Source organism: Pongo abelii, chromosome 9 (assembly GCF_028885655.2).
Source record: "Pongo abelii isolate AG06213 chromosome 9, NHGRI_mPonAbe1-v2.0_pri, whole genome shotgun sequence".
In the NCBI taxonomy this organism is placed as follows: Eukaryota; Metazoa; Chordata; class Mammalia; order Primates; family Hominidae; genus Pongo; species Pongo abelii.
In genome coordinates, this window is record NC_071994.2 from 35,897,277 (window position 1) to 35,917,851 (window position 20,575).

Here is a 20,575-nt window from a genome sequence, read left to right on the forward strand (position 1 = left end):
ATTGCTGAGGCTGGAGGTAGTTATTGTCTAGAACAAGAACTTCAAATATTTTTGCTCATGTACTCTCTAATACAATTTTGAAAAGCATATACTCTCTTGTACATTTTAAGTTGACACTTAACATTTCTTGTTATAAGCTTAAATAGTTGGAAAATATGTGATTTCTGGTATGCTATGAATGTTGACATTTAAAAAATAAAACTGTATTTAAAATATATCTAATAGAATATGAATTCCATATGATTTGTTAAAAATATTTTTTAATGAACATTTTCAAACACATACAAGAGGAAAAACAGTAAAACCTCCATGTACTCTTCACCCAAGTTAAACAATCATCAGCTTTCTGACATTCTTACCTTTACACCCTTACTCTTTTCTATTGGAGTATTTTAATCATATTGTACTCATATATACCTCGGTTTATATGTTTAACAAAAGAGATTTATCATGGTAGTACCGTTTATTCATATTCAATAAAATCATTTCCTTAATAAAATCATTTCCTTAATATTAAGTAGTAAGCAGTATATATTCATGTGTTCACCAATTGTCTCAAAAATGTATGTCTGATGAAAGTTTGTTCAAATCAGGAACTAAATAATATTTATGCATTGCATTTAGTTGAAATGATTTATTTATTTATTTTTTTTTTTTTGAGACGGAGTCTTCCTCTGTCGCCCAGGCTGGAGTGCAGTGGTGCAATCTTGGCTACCGCAATCTCCACCTCCCGGGTTCAAGCAATTCTCCTGCCTCAGCCTAGGAGTAGCTGGGATTACAGGCGTGTGCCACCACGCCGGGCTAATTTTTTTTTGTATTTTTAGTAGAGACAGGGTTTCACCATATTGGCCAGGCTGGTCTCGAACTCCTGACCTTGTGATCCGCCCGCCTATGATTCTTGAGTCTCTTCATTTGTAACATTTCTCCTTTCTCTGTTTTCTCTGCCATGTCTTTTAACATGTTTCTCTACTTCACATGTTTATGAGAAAAAACGCTAGAAATTAGATCTAGAAACTTGGTCAGATTCAGCGTTTATGGCAAGAATCCTTCATAGGTATTCCTGTGTTTATAATTCCTGTGGAATTACACAAGGAGAAGCAATTTCTAGTTGTCCTATTTTAGTGACATTAATGTGAATCAATAGTATATCAGTCAGATTCATCTGCTATAAACTTCCCTTTGTTTTTTCATCTCATAATGACAAGCATTGCCTGGACAAACATTATCTGGGTCCATTATTTCACTAGAGTTTATGCAGTGGTGATTTTCTAATTCTTTTATTCCATCTATATTTATTGGCTATGATTCTTCTATTAAGAAGAATTTTCTTTCATTATCTATTTGTTTCTCCTGAATTATAGCCAACTCAGGAAAGAAGGAAAAGTACATTTCTTTTCCAGAATACTAAATTGATGGTCCAGCAATCTCCAAAGATGAATGATGAGAATTGAAGTATAAATTTTAGTTTTAGTATTATTAGATACTCATGGATTTATATGCTTGATGTTTCGATCTTTTATTTTTTTTTTACTCTTCAGAGTGTCCCATTTTTGGCCGGTGGCATTACCTTTAAGTTGACTCCTGTGTGCTTTTGACACGCCCCACATGAAAGAGTGTGTAGTAGAGCTCTCTAGAGAAACAGAGAAACAACAAGATGCATGTGAATATAGATGATGGAGATAGAGTTTCTTGTTTTAAGAGAGTTCTTTGTTTTAAGCATGACAAGGTGTCACACATACACATATACATAACATTTCTAGCCCCAGACCTGAATTCTATAGAGATTTTAAAATGTTAAAAACATTAACAAGCTCTTCTTCAACAAAGTTTTTCCTTAAACTTAGGTTTATTCCATTTTTTCATAGAATTTTATCATTTATAATTGAAAGTTTTTTATAGGCTACTCCGTCTTACGTAACATGTTGTTATCTGCAATAACAACATACCATAATAAGGTTTTTTTTAAAAAATGGCCTTTGACCATAAGGTTATAAGTGTAGAAAAATTTCATCAGGATTGGGTTTTCATTATAATTATTGATAGCATGCAATTATTCAAAACAGCATGGATATTTTACCATTTCTGATATTTATCAAATGTTAAAAGAAAATTTATGAAAAAATATGTTGATAATATAGGTTGGAGAGAGCATGCATAATTTCTTGATTAAAGGAACTGTGGAGTTTTTCCTTGGTTTGAAACCTTGGAATAGGCCAAAAAGAAATGCTTTTCTTTTGTAAAATGAGAAATAGAGACTGTCCAAGATTAAACTCTAGTTAGGACAGGCAGCTTCTTAGGCAGATGTATTTTTTTAAAGTGCCAGGTTCTTAGGCAGATATATTTTTTTAAAGTGCCTATATATAGAAGGCAAGAATCTAGAAATTGGTTTTCTTAAAACTATCTGCAATTGCATGCCCTTTGGAAAATCTACATGAACTGTTATTGGTAGTTAGTGTTCCAACTTGAGGACCACCAGGACTCTGTTCTCCAATAGCTGACACATGGTGCCTACTATGTGCCAAACGAAGTGGTTGCTATTTTTATCCCCATTTTGCAGATGAAGAAACTGAAGCACAAAGATGTTATGTAACTTGTCCAAAGTGACACAGCTTGTAAGTGGGCAGCAGGAGGCAAACCCAGTCACTGTGGCTCCAGAGTCCAGACTCAACAACTAAGGACAGGAATGTCTTTTGTAAAAAAGTATGGAATGGTACCCTAGGTGGAGGTATCAGAGGGGAGCACATAGTGATCTAAAATTGTTAAGAAATAGGAAGTACAGGAAGATTGTGGTTTTTCTGTGTGTCAGTGAATAAACTATGCATGTGTTAATAAAACATAAGTCAATGCCTTTATCCATATTCTTTAGAGTACCATAGTATTTAGTGTCAGTCAAATTAAAATTAACACATTTTTATTTCTTTAATTTCTAATGAACGATTAGTTCTCATTTAATTGGCAATGTGCAGGGGTGTTATCTGAAACCCTGTTATAGTCTTGTATTTTGCATATTCTACTTAGCCTGTGAATATGTTCTACTTCTAGTGAGGAATGACACTGTTTATAGATACATTACAGAAGAAATATTTCATTTAATAATGGTAATGATTTCACACTTATATAACTAATCCTACTGAAAGCATCTTGAAAGTATTTTTCATTTTATTTATTTATTTATTTATTTTGAGATGGAGTCTCACTCTGTTGCCCAGGCTGGAGTGCAGTGCCGTGATCTTGGCTCACTGCAATCTCCACCTCCTGGGTTCAAGCGATTCTCCTCCCTCAGCCTCCCAAGTAGCTGGGATTACAGGCATCCGCCACCACCCCCAGCTAATTTTTTGTATTTTTAGTAGAGACAGGGTTTCACCATGTTGGCCAGACTGGTCGTGAATTCCTGACCTCAAGTGATCTGCCCACCTCGGCCTCCCAAAATTCTGGGATTATAGGTGTGAGCCACTGTTTCCCGCCCTTATTTTATTTTTTTAAGAGACAGGGTCAGGCTGGGTGTGGTCACTCATGGCTGTAATCCCAGCACTTTGGGAAGCCAAGGTGGGCAGATCACCTGAAGTCAGGAGTTTGAGACCAGCCTGACCAACATGGAGAAACCCCATCTCTACTAAAAATATAAAAATTAGCCAGGCATGGTGGCGCACACCTGTAATCTCAGCTACTTGGGAGGCTGAGGCAGGAGAATCACTTGAACCTGGGAGGTGGAGGTTGCGGTGAGTCAAGATTGTGCCATTGTACTCCAGCCTGGGCAACAAGAGCGAAACTCCATCTCAAAAAAAAAGACAGGGTCTTACTCTGACACCCAGGTTGGAGTGCAGTGGCACAGTCATACTCAGTGCAACCTTGAAACTCCTGGGCTCAGGTGATCCTCTCGCCTCAGTCTACCAAGTAGTCCTAGCTAGGCTCAAGTGATCCTCTTGCCTCAGTCTACCAAGTAGCTAGGACTACAGGCATGCACCACTCGGCCTGGCTAATATTTTAAAATTTTTTATTTGTAGAGATGGGGTCTTGCCATGTTGTCCAAGCTGGCCTTGAACTACTGGGCTCAAGAGATCCTCCCACCTTGGCCTCCGAAAATACTGGGATTATAAGCATGAGTCACTGCATCCAGCTTTGACTCCTGAACTACTTTATGGGAAAAAAACAAAAAAGTATACCTACCACTAAAATAATTACCTCTTTCACTGAAAGTTAGGATTGTAATTGTGCATACGTAAAAAATAAAACTATTTCTGTTTTCTTCAGGTTATTTTTGAATAGTTAGATTCAACTTTCATTTTTTAAATAATTGGATTATATAATAAACACACCAGGACAGTCGGTGGATTTTTTTTCTGCAAGTGGTTTTACTCTTTAATCATATACTTTTGCCTTGCTGTGCACAGCTGGATTTTTGCTTATAAGCATTTCCCAATTCAGACTCAACCTATGAAAGATTTCAAAAGACAATGGTTGTTAAAGATGCTTTAGAAGAGAGCGTCACCCCTCCTATCATGAAACATTTAAAGGAGGAGTAGAGAGAGGGCCAACAGAGGAGTGCTGGGCGGTCAAAAGCACCCTCTCTTATTAAACTATGTATAGACAGATACTTTTTCTTATTTGATGCAGATTAGGACATTTATTGAATGTTTACCATGTGCCAAGCCCTGTGCCAAATGCTTCCAAGTTCACCATTTCATTTAATCCTCATAACCATGTAGTTACCGTGTTTTGCACATAAGAAGACTGAGGCTGAAAAAATTCATGATACTTAAGGCCACATAGTTAGAAAGTGCAAGAGAAACACATGATCATTCTCTTATGTCAATAGGTATGAATTCCTCCATAATATTTGTGGGTGTAAGTTACATTATATTGCTTTTATTTTTCCATATGCTTAGTTAGCAGCAAGTGTAGTCTCATAACCTTTGAGCTTCTCATCTCCTGTAGATTATCTATGAACCTTAGGTATTAACTGTTGTTCAAAAAGAAAGTTCTCCAGCTGTCCCCTCCCGAATGAGAATGACCCTTAATGTCAGTTAGTTTGTCTGTTGGTGCTGCTGGTACTATTGGTGGTGCTGCCATTGCCATAGCTTCTTGCTGATCTCATTGGCATCCATCCTCTGACCAGTGCTATTGGTCCTTGCTTCAGGAAAGTCTTTCTGGCACCAGTTCCACCTCAGCCTTGCAAGGCAACATGGTCTTTGAAAGAGGGTATATTAGTCAGGGTTCTACAGAGAAACAGGACCAAAAAAATTGTGTGTGTGTGTGTGTGTGTGTGTGTGTGTGTGTAGTCATGCATTGCATAAGAATGTTTTGCTTAAGAATGGACTACATTTAGAACGGTACTCCCATGAAATTATAATGGAGCTGAAAAATTCCTGTCACCTAGTGACATAGCTGTTGTAATGTTGTAGTGCAGTGTATTACTTTTTCTATGTTTAGATACACAAATACTTACTATAGTGTTAAAATTGCCTATGGTGTTCCACAAAGTAACATGCTGTACAGGTTTGTAGCCTAGGACCAATCAGCTATACTATAGAGGCTAAGTGTATAGTATGCCATCTAGGTTTGTGTAAGTCTACTGTATGATATTTGCCCAGTGAAATCACCTAATGGTGGATTTCTCAGAACGTATTCCCGTTGTTAAGCAACGCATGTCTGTCTATCTATCTATCTATCTATCTATCTATCTATCTATCTATCTATCTATCCATATATAAAAGTGGAATTTCCATTCTTAACCAAACCAAACATAATTCAGAGATTCTACTTGCAGGGTGAATTGGTCTCAATGTTATTCTGTCATCACTTTCTTCTGGGACCAATACAATGCTTCACTGCAGTGGGCACTGTTGTTGAATTCCCTACCTGTGAAAGAAGTTTCTGGAGAACTTTGTCTTGAAATGCACATACTTAGCCAAGTTCTTTCTTCTGAACCATCCTTTTTGCTGCCCCCTTCTGGAAGCCAGAGTCACCTGCAGAAAAACTCCTCCCTACTAGCTCTCCAAGATGTGGAAAGGCAAAGTCCACCAAACTCCAGCGGGTTCACGGGAGGCTTTCATGTTGGACATCTCTTACTCATCAGTCAGCCAATGCTGTCCTTAACTGCTTGCCAGATACCTCAAGTTCCATGGGTCCAAAACCAAATTCATTCTCTCACCCTCCACCAATTTCTCTTCTGCCTTGTTTTCTCCTTCCCTTCTCTATCTACTCATTCTTTAATCAATATATATATATGAAGAGAGAGAGAGAGAGAGGAAGATTAATTGATTTTTAAGAATTGGCTCCCATGAGTGCAGAGGCTATGTGAGTCCAAAATCTGATGGGTAGGCTGGCAGGCTAGAGACAGAGAAGGGTTGCAATTCAAGTCCAAAGACAACTTGCTGGAAGAATTCCTTTTTACCCGGGGGAAGTCAGTCTTTTTTCTATAAAAGCTTTAAACTGATTGGATTAGACCCATATCACATTATGGAGGGTAAACTGCTTTACTAAGAGTCTACCCATTTAAATGTTAATCTCATCCAAAAAAACACCTTCACAGAAAACACCCAGAACAATGGTTGATCAAATAGCTGGTCACCATGGCCCTGCCAAGTTGACCTATAAAATTAACCGTCACAGTGGCTAACACAATTCCTTCAGTATTGTGCTCAATTAGAGTACCCATCACTGGTTCCCCCAGATCACAGCTACAGTTACCTAGGCTTTTAAATCCACCTCTCCTTCTCCTTTACTCCCTCCCTCCTACTCCTCTCCTTCTCTCTCACAGAACTACATACACTCCACACAGTCATTTTCTTCCAAGGTCTCACTACCCCAGAATAGTGTGGGGCAGATTTGTCTACTGCAGACCAATTCTTGCTAATTTTTTTTATGTCCTGGGAAATCCAGCAATTTAACTTAAAGGCCTTTTAGGCACAGATTTAAAGAATGCAAAAAGGCCCTGAGTATCATCCCTGGGTAAAGGAAAACCAGACCTCTGAAGTAGGAAATCCCACTTACCACTGGGAGTGGAGCTTGTGAGGAGGAAATGCTTTTTGTTCTTCCTTGAAGAGTAAAACATTATCTTCATCAAGATAAAAACAGAGACTTTTTGGTGCCTTCTTTAAAAAGCAGCGAACAGTAAATCTTTGGTGAGTCCCATGGGTACATATGCAACCATAGAGACATAGGATAGTACCTTCTCATTTAAAAAGGAGGCTATTTAAATATAGATAGGTGCAGTCTAGACATCTTGATTTGCCTGGGACAGGCCCAGTTTGGATGATAAATTATTTGGCTAGTTTAGATAGAAAGAATTAACATTGAAAATTTGTCAAAACTATCTACTTTAGTCCTGTAGGGAATCCTTTCTTCTGTGATTACAATGTTGCTGCTGTGAACAAATGTGTTCTTGGCATCTGAAGTACAATTTCCCATATTTCTTTAACAAAAATTTATTGCATACCTACTATGTCCTAGACACTGAATTAAGCACTATGAATGCAAAGTGAACAGGACAGACTAGTCTCAGCTCTCAAAAAAATTTTTTTAACTATAATATTATTGGAGAGTTAATTCAGGTATTACTAGCATATATTGAATGAGGCAAGGAAACTGATCAATGTATATATTTGTTTCCATAGTATCTTATTCTGGGCTGCTATAACAAAATACCTTAGACTGAATCATATACGAACAAAAGAAATTTATTCCTCAGAGTTCTGGAAGCTGGGATGTCTAAGATCAAGGCACCAGCAGTGTCTGGTGAGTGCCTGCTTCCTTATTGATAATGTGCCCTTGCATTGTAAAAAGAGTCCACCCTTATGACTTAATTGCCTCCCTAAAGGCTCTGCCTCATAATAACATCACATTGGGGATTAAGTTTCAACTTAGAAATTTGGCAGGGGGTGGGGGGTGGCCACAAACATTCTAACCATAGCACATAGGAAAATTCATTCTTAATTTCAGGCAACCAACTGACTTAAACATGAACTTTGGGAAATGGAAAAAAGAAGTCTATTTCATCATACCAAGTTGGCTTCTAGTTTCTAAATCATCAACAGTATAGGAGCAGTGTGAGCAAAGGTCTAGAGACTGGAAATAAATAGCGTGTACAAGATGTTAAGAAAAGTTTAAATTGAGGATGGGTAAGAAAAAAAGGTTTATTTCTTACTCATATAAAAGTTTATTTCTTACTTACAATGTAAAGTTTACATTGAGGACGGGTAAGAAAAAAAGGCTTATTTCTTACCCATATAAAAGTCTGGAGGGCTAGTATAATGCTCTAAGATCTTCTATTTTGTTGCTGTGCTGTGAGTAGCTTCCATTCCCAAAGTCACAGATGGTGCATTCATGATCATTCATGGTTATTCCAGCTTTAAGCCATGATCACATTCCAGATATCAGGAAGGAAGAAAAGAAGGCTGAAAATTATGCCCCATACCCCCTTCTTTGGTGACAGTTCCCAGAAGTCACATATGCCACTTCTGCTTACATTCTGCTGACCAGAATTTAGTCATGTGGTCAAGTGGCAACACGTAGATGGAAAAAAGGCTTCAGCTAGACACTGTAAAAGGGAACAGATTCTAGTGAACATCTAACAGTTTACTCCACAATCCAAACTTTTAGCCACCAAAATATCTTTGGTATGCCCTTCTTCCTGTAGATAGAACATAACCACCTATTCTTGATCATACATGCCTGTTCTAGCTTTTAATTTTGTGTGTGAACCCCAAATATGATCCATTTGAATATGGCTCAGAATCTAGGCTGTTGGGTTAATGCACAGTCCTTTTCATTAAGTCCAGGTGGTCTAGTAACCTATAAACTAAAAGTTAATGCATTTGCCACATCACACCTAACAGAATGGATGTATATTTGGAAAGGAGGAGAATAGGATTAACACAAGAGTCACTGGTTTATAGTGGTTATCAATTCTGCTAGGCTAGGTAGGAATTGTAAAAGTTCCCTTCTCTAGCAATGGAGCAATTTCCTTGATTAGTTCATCAGAGTACTCCTAATTCTGCCTTTTGGAAAGGGTCTTCCTTGTACGTTGTACTTCCTGACCACATCTGATGTGGTCAATGGAGAATTTGCTGTTCTAGAGTGCTGAACACATCTGCAGCCTGCTTCCTGCTGATACAAATGTGGGCATGAGATTTGAATACAGGTCAGTCATGTTTTTCAGCCAGCTTTGTAGTTTGTTTAGCAGTTTAACACTGCTCCTTCCTCTTCCCCTAAATTAGTAGACTTCCAGTCTATAGCTAATCCCATGTTCACAGCCAAAGATCACGTCTGGACATTATTTTTAAGCCTGAGTACTGGTTTTTTATTCCCTGACTCTGTGCTTCAACATAAAGATGATTCCTTTGAGGTCTCCTAACACAGTAAGCTTGGGTTGAAAAACAGCAACCTTAATCTGATCTTTGACAGCTAGGCTAGTTTTATTGATTGATTGATTGATTGAGACAGGGTCTCACTCACCCAGGCTAGAGTGCAGTGGCATGATCATAGCTCACTGCAGCCTCAATCTCCTGGGCTCAAGCAATCTTCCCGCCTCAGCCTCCCAAGTAGCTAGGACTAGAGGTGTGTGCCATCATACCCAGTTAAGTTACTTTTTGTAGAGTCAGGGTCTCACTGTGTTTTCCAGACTGGTCTCAAACTCCCAAACTCAAGCAGTCCTTCCTCTTCAGCCTCCCACAGTGTCGGGATTACAGGCGTGAGCCATTACACCCAACCAGTGAAGAATTCTTAAAGAAAAGTGTTTTTAAAAAGCTTAGAACCACAGTCTCATCTTCTGTAGCAGTCACTGTAGCAATTCAACTGTTTGGGATACACAAACAGTTGAATTCTTCAACCCCGCAAGGCCCAAAGTCCCAAATTACTAGACTCTGAGTTAAATTTATATTTTAAGCCATTCTAGTGTTCTCTTTATTTCTTTGCTGTAAGTAAATACCATGTATTTTAGGTTTTTGAAAGCAATTTACTTCAAGAGAATGTCAGGTGTTTCAGGATTAGGTTTAACTGCAAGTAACAAAGATCCAAATTAACACTGTTTTGAACAAACGAGGTGTTTATTTCTCATGTAAAAGTCTGGAGGTAGGTAGTCCAGGGTTGGTATGGTACTCCATGTTGTCAGAGGTTCAGACTCCTTCAATCCTCCCTCAGTCCTGGCTTTCATTTTCAGCATCTCATCAAAGTTAAAGATGACCAATCCAGGACTAGCCATTGTTTTCATTCTAGGTAGTGGAAGGAATGAAAAAGAAGGGTACACTCACTTGCATGGACCATCTCCACTAACATGTCATTGGCCAGAACATGTTCATATGGTCCTGCCCAGCTACAAGGAAAACTGGAAAATACAGTCTTTATTTTAGGCAGCCATATATCTCAGTTAAAAATCAGGGATTCTAGTTTTGTAGAAGGAACAAGGAATGGATATTGGCAGACAATTGGCAGTCTCTGCCACAAAGTTTATGCAATTCTTAGAAAATACTAACATATGGACACATTAGGACATTGCAATACAGTTATTTCAATGCATTTGGTGAATTCTTAACAAAGAATTCAAAATTATCTTTTTAAAAAAATCATATTGCTAAACACTCCATGAGCTTACTAGTTCTCACAAAGCCCTGACAATGTCCTGCAAGGTCCTGTGTTGTGTCCACCTCCTCCATGCCCTTTCTAACCTCATCCCAACTACATTCTCCCTTGTTCATCTATTCATCTACTTTTGCTGTTCTTCGCACTTGCCAGATATATATATATCTTCACTTCACGCCTGCCCTAAGGCGCCCTCCTGGGTCTTCCTGGGTATCTGCCTGACTAACTTTCTTGCCTCTTTCATGTCTTTGCCCAGATGCTACCAGCTCTATGTCTATGTGGCCTACGCTAACAACCCTATTTAAACTTGCAATTCCCTCCACTCCCACATACTCCCAATTTACCTTTTCCTCATCAGTTTTCCCCTTAGCGTTTATTACCTATTAACATCTGTACAATTTGCTTATTTATGATGTTTATTGTTTATTATCTGTTCCCACTTGAAAGTAAGCTGCATAGGGCACAATGGTTTTTTTCTGCTTTGTTCGCTGATTTTAAGTGCCTAGAACAATGTCAATGAATAATGTGTGAATGAATGAAAGCATTTATTTCAGAACAACACTAAAAAAGTAAAAGGAATTTTTTTTTTACCTTAAAAGTAATGTATTTTCCTTAGGCCTGCCATGTAATCTTAATTTGGGACTGCTCTTCATTGTCTTAGTGGGCCACTTCAGAGATGAGATTTTGTAGCTATTTAATCAATATTGTGAGACTATGATTACACCCTGGAAAGGATCCTGTAGATCAGGGGTCTCCAGCCTCCAGGTACTGGTCCCCAACCCTTGGGTCTGTAGAAAAATTGTTTTCCATGAAACTGGTCTCTGGTGTCAAAAAGGTTGGGGACTGCTGCTATAAATAACATTCTTTGACATGATTTCTTATGGGCATATTGTTTTGGTCTTTTGGTCAAATTAGATTGTCTGTATGTGTTACTCTATTTTCTAGATTGCAAATAAGAAAATCCCAGATTCCATTCCAAGATGACCAAATAGGAACAGCTCCAGCCTGCAGCTCCCAGCATGATTGATGCAGAAGATGGGTGATTTCTGCATTTCAACTAAGGTACCTGGTTCATCTCATTGGGACTGGTTGGACAGTGGGTGCAGCCCATGGAGGGCAAGCCGAAGCAGGGCGGGGCATCACCTCACCTGGGAAGTGCAAGGGGTCAGGGGATTTCCCCTTCCTGGCCAAGGGAAGCCATGACAGATGGTATCTGGAAAAACAGGACACTCCAGCCCAAATACTGCGCTTTTCCAATGGTCTTAGCAAATGACACACCAGGAGATTATATCCCGCACCTGCTTCAGTGGGTCCCATGCCCACGGAGCCTTGCTCACTACTAGTGAAGCAGTCTGAGATCAACCTGCAAGGCAGCAGCCTGGCAGGAGGAGGGGTATCCACCATTGCTGAGGCTTGAGTAGGTAAACAAAGCAGCTGGGGAAGCTTGAACAGGGCAGAGCCCTCTGCAGCTCTGCAAGGCTTGCTGCCTCTAGATACCACCTCTGGAGGCAGGGCATAGCTGAACAAAAGGCAGCAGAAACTTATGCAGACTTAAATGTCCCTGTCTGACAGCTCTGAAGAGAGCAGTGTTTCTCTCAGCACAGTGTTTGAGCTCAGAGAACGGACAGACTGCCTCCTCAGTGGGTCCCTGACCCCCTTGCACCCTAACTGGGCGACACCTCCCAGCAGGGGCCAACTGACACCTCATATAGGCGGGTACCCCTCTGGGAAGAAGTTTCCAGAGGAAGGATCAGGCAGCAGTATTTGCTGTTCTGCAATATTTGCTGTTCTGCATCCTCTCCTGGTGATACCCAGGCAAACAGGGTCTGGAGTGGACTTCCAGCAAACTCCAACAGACCTGCATCTGAGGGACCTGAATGTTAGAAGGAAAACTAACAAACAGAAAGGAATAGCATCAACATCAACAAAAAGGATATCCACACCAAAACCCCATCTGTAGGTCACCAACATCAAAGACCAAAGGTAGATAAAACCACAAAGATGGAGAGAAACTAGAGCAGAAAAGCTGACAATTCTAAAAACCAGAGCACCTCTTCTCCTCCAAAGGATTGCAGCTCCTCGCCAGCAATGGAACAAAGCTGGATGGAGAATGACTTTGACGAGCTGACAGAAGTAGGCTTCAGAAGGTCGGTAATAACAAACTTCTCTGAGCTAAAAGAGGATGTTCGAACCCATTGCAAGGAAGCTAAAAACCTTGAAAAAAGATTAGACTAATGGCTAACTAAAATAAACAGTATAGACAAGACCTTAAATGACCTGGTGGAGCTGAAAACCATGGCACAAGAACTACGTGACGCATGCACGAGCTTCAATAGCTGATTTGATCAAGTAGAAGAAAGGGTATCAGTGGTTGAAGATCAAATTAATGAAATAAAGTGAGAAGAGAAGTTTAGAGAAAAAAGAGTAAAAAGAAATGAACAAAGCCTCCAAGAATTATGGGACTATGTGAAAACACCAAATCTACGTTTGATTGGTGTGCCTGAAAGTGACAGGGAGAATGGAACCAAGTTGGAAAACACTCTTCAGGATATTATCCAGGAGAACTTCCCCAATCTAGCAAGGCAGGCCAACATTCAAGTTAAGGAAATACAGAGAACACCACAAAGATACTCTTCAAGAAGAGCAACCCCAAGACACATAATTGGCAGATTCACTAAGGTTGAAATGAGGAAAAAATGTTAAGGGCAGCCAGAGAGAAAGGTCAGGTTACCCACAAAGGGAAGCCCATCAGACTAACAGCGGATCTCTTGGCAGAAACTCTACAAACCAGAAGAGAGTGGGGGCCAATATTCAACATTCTTAAAGAAAAGAATTTTCAACCCAGAATTTCATATCCAGCCAAACTAAGCTTCATAAATGAAGGAGGAATAAAATCCTTTACAGACAAGCAAATGCTGAGAGATTTTCTCACCACCAGGCCTGCCCTAAAAGAGCTCCTGAAGGAAGCACTAAACATGGAAAGAAACAACCAGTACCAGCCACTGCAAAAACATGCCAAATTGTAAAGACCATTGATGCTAGGAAGAAACTGCATCAACTAATGGGCAAAATAACCAGCTAACATCATAATGACAGGATCAAATTCACACGTGGCAATATTAACCTTAAATGTAAATGGGCTAAATGCCCCAATTACAAGACACAGACTGGGAAATTGGATAAAGAGTCAAGACCCATCAGTGTGCTGTATTCAGGAGACCCATCTCGTGGAGAGACACACATAGGCTCAAAATAAAGGGATGGAGGAAGATCTACCAAGCAAATGGAAAGCAAAAAAAGAGCAGGGGTTGCAAACCTAGTCTCTGATAAAACAGACTTTCAACCAACAAAGATCAAAAGAGACAAAAAAGCCCATTACACAATGGTAAAGGGATCAATTCAACAAGAAGACCTAACTAGCATAGATATATATGCACCCCATACAGGAGCACCCAGATTCATAAAGCAAGTCCTTAGAGACCTACAAAGAGACTTTGACTCTCACACAATAGTAATGGGAGACTTTAACACCCCACTGTCAATATTAGACAGATCAATGAGACAGAAGGTTAAAAAGGATATCCAGGACTTGAACTCAGCTCTGCACCAAGCAGACCTAATAGACATCTACAGAACTCTCCACCCCAGATCAACAGAATATACATTCTTCTCAGCACCACATTGGACTTATTCCAAAATTGACCACATAGTTGGAAGTTAAAAGCACTCCTCAGCAAATGTAAAAGAACAGAAATCACAACAAACTACATCTCAGACCACAGTGCAATCAAATTAAAACTCAAGATTAAGAAACTCACTCAAAACCACACAACTCCATGGAAACCGAACAACCTGCTCTTGAATGACTACTGGGTAAATAATGAAATGAAGGCAGAAATAAAGATCTTCTTTGAAACCAACGAGAACAAAGACACAATGTACCAAAATTTCTGGGACACATTTAAAGCAGTGGATAGAGGGAAATTTATAGCACTAAATGCCCACAAGAGAAAGCAGGAAAGATCTAAAATTGACACCCTAACATCACAATTGAAAGAACTAGAGAAGCAAGAGCAAACAAATTCAAAAGCTAGCAGAAGGCAAGAAATAACTAAGATCAGAGCAGAACTGAAGGAGATAGAGACACAAAAAACCCTTCAAAAAATCACTGAATCTAGGAGCTGGTTTTTTGAACAGATCAACAAAATTGATAGACCACTAGCAAGACTAATAAAGAAGAAAAGGGAGAAGAATCAAATAGATGCAATAAAAAATGATAAAGGGGATATCACCACTAATCCCACAGAAATACAAACTACCATGAGAGAATACTATAAACATCTCTATGCAAATAAACTAGAAAATCTAGAAGAAATGCATAAATTCCTGGATACATAAACCCTCCCAAGACTAAATCAGGAAGAAGTTGAATCTCTGAATAGACCAATAACAGGCTCTGAAATTGAGGCAATAATTAATAGCCCACCAACCAAAAAAAGTCCAGGACCAGACGGATTCACAGCCAAATTCTACCAGAGGTACAAGGAGGAGCTGGTACCATTCCTTCTGAAACTATTCCAATCAACAGAAAAAGAGGGAATCATCCCTAACTCATTTTATGAGGCCAGCGTCACCCTGATACCAAAACCTGACAGAGACACAACAAAAAAAAGAGAATTTTAGACCAGTATCCCTGATGAACATCGATGCAAAAATCCTCAATAAAATACTGGCAAACCAAATCCAGCAGCACATCAAAAAGCTTATCCACCACGATCAAGTAGGCTTCATCCCTGGGATGCAAGGGTGGTTCAACATATGCAAATCAACAAACATAATCCATCACATAAACAGAACCAAAGACAAAAACCACATGATTATCTCAATAGATGCAGAAAAGGCCTTTGACAAAATTCAACAGTGCTTTGTGCTAAAAACTCAATAAACTAGGTATTGATGGAACATATCTCAAAATAATAAGAGCTATTTATGACAAACCCACAGCCAATATCATACTGAATGGGCAAAAACTGGAAGCATTCCCTTTGAAAACTGGCACAAGACAGGGATGCCCTCTCTCATCACTCCTACTCAACAAAGTGTTGGAAATTCTGGCCAGGGCAATCAGGCAAGAGAAAGAAATAAAGGGTATTCAATTAGGAAAAGAGGAAGTCAAATTGTCCCTGTTTGCAGATGACATGATTGTACATTTAGAAGACTCCATGGTCTCAGCCCAAAATCACCTTAAGCTGATAAGCAACTTCAGCAAAGTCTCAGGATACAAAATCAATGTGCAAAAATCACAAGTATTTTTATACACCAATAGCAGACAAAGAGCCAAATCATGAGCAAACTCCCCTTCACAATTGCTACAAAGAGAATAAAATACCTAGGAATCCAACTTACAGGGGATGTGAAGGACCTCTTAAAGGTGAACTACAAACCACCACTCAATGAAATAAAAGAGGACAGAAACAAATTGAACATTCCCTGCTCATGGATAGGAAGAATCAATATCGTGAAAATGACCATACTGCCCAAGGTAATTTATAGATTCAATGGCATCCCCATCAAGCTACCAATGACTTTCTTCACAGAATTGGAAAAACTACTTTAAAGTTCATATGGAACCAAAAAAGAGCCCACATTGCCAAGACAATCCTAAGCAAAAAGAACAAAGCTGGAGACATTACGCTACCTGACTTCAAACTATACTACAAGGCTACAGTAACCAAAACAGCATGGTACTGGTAACAAAACAGATATATAGACCAACGGAATAGAACAGAGGCCTCAGAAATAACACCGTACATCTACAGCCCTCTGATCTTTGACAAACCTGACAAAAACAAGAAATGGGGAAATAATTCCCTGTTTAATAAATGGTGCTGGGAAAACTGGCTAGCCATATGTAGAAAGCTGAAACTGGATCCCTTCCTTACACCTTATACAAAAATTAATTCAAGATGGATTAAAAACTTAAACGTTAGACCTAAAACCATAAAAACCCTAGAAGAAAACGTAGGCAATACCATTCAGGACATAGGCATGGGCAAGGACTTCATTACTAAAACACCAAAAGCAATGGCAACAAAAGTCAAAACTGACAAGTGGGATCTAATTAGACTAAAGAGCTTCTGCACAGCAAAAGAAACTACCATCAGAGTGAACAGGAAACCTACAGAATGGGAGAAAATTTTTGCCATCTACTTATCTGACAAAGGGCTAATATCCAGAATCTACAAAGAACTTAAGCAAATTTATAAGAAAAAAAACAACCCCATCAAACAGTGGGCATAGGATATGAACAGACATTTCTCAAAAGAAGACATTTATGCAGCCAGCAGACACATGAAAAAATGCTCATCATCACTGGTCGTCAGAGAAATGCAAATCAAAACCACAATGAGATACCATCTCACACCAGTTAGAATGGCGATCATTAAAAAGTCAGGAAACAACAGATACTGGAGAGGATGTGGAGAAATAGGAATGCTTTTACACTGCTGGTGGGAGTGTAAACTAGTTCAACCATTGTGGAAGACAGTGTGGTGATTCCTCAAGGATCTATAACTAGAAATACCATTTGACCCAGCCATCCCATTACTGGGTATATACTCAAAGGATTATAAATCATGCTACTTATAAAGAGACATGTACACGTATGTTTATTGCAGCACTATTCACAATAGCAAAGACTTGGGACCAACCCAAACGTCCATCAATGATAGACTGGATTAAGAAAGTGTGGCACATATACACCATGGAATACTATGCAGCCATAAAAAAGGATGAGTTCATGTCCTTTGTAGGGACATGGATGAAGCTGGAAAGCATCATTCTGAGCAACTATCACAAGGACAGAAAACCAAACACTGCATGTTCTCACTCATAGGTGGGAATTGAACAATGAGAACACTTGGACACAGGGTGGAGAACATCACAACCCAGAGCCTGTTGTGGGGTGGGGGGCAGGGGGAGGGATAGCATTCGGAGAAATACCCAATGTAAATGACGAGTTAATGGGTGCGGCAAACCAACATGTCACATGTGTACATATGTAACAATCCTGCACGTTGTGCACATGTACCCTGGAACTTAAAGTATAGTAATAAAAAAAAAAAATAGAAAATCCCGACTCCAACTAGCTTAAGCAAAGAAAGAAAATTGTGGCCAACAGACACATGAAAAAATGCTCATCATCACTGGTCATCAGAGAAATGCAAATCAAAACCACATTGGCTACGTACCTTGGCTCATGTACGTAGGAAACTAAAAAGGCGTTTTTTTTTTAAATAGCTGGTCTTAGGGATTCAAGTCTCATCATCAGGAATCTCGCTTTCTGTCTCTCTCCATCTCTTAGGTCTGCTTTCTTCTCTTTTGGCTTCATCTCAATGGGGGAGGTTTGCATTTTTCTTAAAGCTAGCAATCTAGGAGAATAGAGCCCTGCTTGCTTTCTTCATCAGGACTCTGATTTACCAATCTCTATATGTGGGAGAATAGGGCATTTTGATTGGCTAGCCTAGTAGACATTCATTTCCACACCTTGAAGGCAAGGCCACATAATTGACAGACCCATCAGAATCAGGAGGAAGGTAAGTTCCAAAAAAAGGGGATGAAGGACAGACAAAAAAAAAAAAAAAAGCCTTCTGGTGTGCTTTTTCAGTAACGTATTTCACATACGATTTTGCTTATATAAGCAGTTTTCCAGCAAATAGCGAAAATTAAAATGCTTTACAACAAACCAGCATTTTTTTAATTCTTTTTTTTTTTTTTTTTATTGAGATGTAGTCTCGCTCTGTCGCCCAGGCTGGAGTGCAATGGCGCGATCTCAGCTCACTGCAAGCTCCACCTCCCGGGTTCCCGCCATTCTCCTGCCTCAGCCTCCCAAGTAGCTGGGACTACAGGCACCTGCCACCACCACACCCGGCTAATTAATTAATTAATTTATTTATTTTGTATTTTTAGTAGAGATGGGGTTTCACTGTGTTAGCCAGGATGGTCTCTGTCTCCTGACCTGGTAATCCGCCCGCCTTGGCCTCCCAAAGTGCTGGGATTACAGGTGTGAGCCACTGAACCCGGCCCATTTTTTTCATTCTTAAACAGTATTATACCAATGGTAGACTTAGATTCATATTTTTTTTTCTTTCTTTAAGCTCTCATCTATTAATTACTAGGGGAATTTCACATTTAATCATTGCTATATGGTCTAGAGTAACATGATGACAAGTAAGTTGTGATTAATGCCCAGCCTCTATTTGTAATCTAGTAGGATTTTACATTTAAAATTAAATAACATTCTTTATCATTTTTAGCTGAAAATGGCAAAAATAGGAGCAGAAGATCACAGAGAAGCACTATCTCAGTCTTCCTTATCCCTCTTGACTGAAACAATGGAAGTATTGCAGCAAAGTAGCCCTGAAGGCACTTTGGATGGGAATACTGTAAACCCAATTTACAAATATATTTTGAATGATTTACCAAGGTAAGAATGTTATTTCAGCAGCTTAAACTAAATACTGAAGGGGATAAAAGTGTTTATAGAAAGTAGTTTAAATTTTCAATCAGTCTTGGCTGGGCCAGGTGGCTCATGCCTGTAATCCCAGCAATTTGGGAGGCCGAGGCAGGTGGATCACTTGAGGTTAGAAGTTCAAGACCAGCCTGGCCAACATGGTGAAACCCTGTCTTTATTAAAAATAGAAAAAAATTAGCCGGACATGGTCACAGGCACCTGTAATCTCAGCTACTCGGAAGGCTAAGGCAGGAGAATCGCTTGATCCTAGGAGGTGGAGGTTGCAGTGAGCTGAGATCATGCCACTTGACTCTAGCCTGGGCGACAGAGTGAGACTCTGTCTAGAAAAAAAAAATTTGAGTACAGATGATATAAATAAGTAACTTTGAGATGTGTTGAGTTATGGAGGTTGTTGCTTAGAGTAGAGCCCTTCCTTTTTTCTACTTTATGGGAAGAAAAAATGTAGATGATCCAATAAATGTAAATAATCTCTGGGATCTGACTTGAACAGGTATCATAATGATAATAACGATAATGGCAGGTAGTACTTGTTAGGTGCCAGTCACCATGCTTAGCACTTAACCTGCATTATATCAATTTTGTTCTCAAAACAATACTAGAGGCCGGGTGCAGTTGCTCACGCCTGTAATCCCAGCACTTTGAAAGGCTGAGGCGGGCAGATCACCTGAGGTCGGGAGTTCGAGACCAGCCTGACCAACATGGTGAAACCCCGTCTCTAGTAAAAATACAAAAAATTAGCAGGGTTTGGTGGCGTATGCCTGTAATCCCAGCTACTCGGGAGGCTGAGGCAGGAGAATCGCTTGAACCCAGGAGCTGGAGGTTGCAGTGAGCCAAGATCGTGCCGTTGCACTCCAGCCTGGGCAACAAGAGTGAAACTCTGTCTAAAAAACAAAACAAAACAAAACAAAACACTGGGAGGAATATAAGACAGACGGTAGTCTCAATACCTTTGTTTTACCTATGAGGAAACAAAGGCAGAGAGAGGTTTATTAACTTGACTAAGCTCACACAACTAGTAAGTAGTAATAAAGAAGGTATGGTATGAACTCAAACGGGTCTAACACTACAGCGTTTATCAGAACTATAAAGCAGAGGAGACAGGGTATTCTTCCTGTGCTTTTTCTCTGTTAGAAAGTCAGAGAACTAAAAGATATTTGTCATACATTGATAAACTATTGGCTGGCTAAGTGTGATGCCCTAGTCTTTATGTTAAATAGAAAACTGAGACTATAAGAAAATCAATATATTATTCATAAATTAAAGATTATGTTAATCTTCTTATGGAAATGCTAGATCATATTTATTTCCTAGATCAGTTTGAGTGTTTGCTTATTTTTGTTTGTGTGTCACTAGGTTAAGATGAAAGTGAAACCTTGACTTTCAGCTAATTTGTTTTGCTTTATTCCTCTCAGCTATAAGTGCATATTAGCAGTATATGATATCCTTTATACAGTGCAGCTTTTA

The 20,575-nt window shown here is 39.4% G+C and overlaps 1 protein-coding gene across 17 annotated transcripts in view; it reads left to right on the top strand.

Annotated features, from left to right (window-relative positions):
- Positions 1–20,575, top strand: part of DCDC1 (doublecortin domain containing 1) — a 514,242-nt gene that overhangs the window by 19,331 nt on the left and 474,336 nt on the right. For 16 of the 17 annotated variants that reach the window (XR_008511168.1, XR_008511169.1, XM_054524533.1 and 13 more), the window contains exons 2-3: positions 11,524–11,640; positions 18,894–19,063. Coding sequence is in view for 14 of the 17 variants with exons in the window: in XM_054524533.1 (XP_054380508.1) it covers positions 11,605–11,640; positions 18,894–19,063 (206 nt within the window). In the remaining 3 variants the exon portion in view is untranslated. The remainder of the gene's footprint in view (positions 1–11,523; positions 11,641–18,893; positions 19,064–20,575) is intronic. The other variant, XM_054524545.1, reaches the window with a different exon arrangement.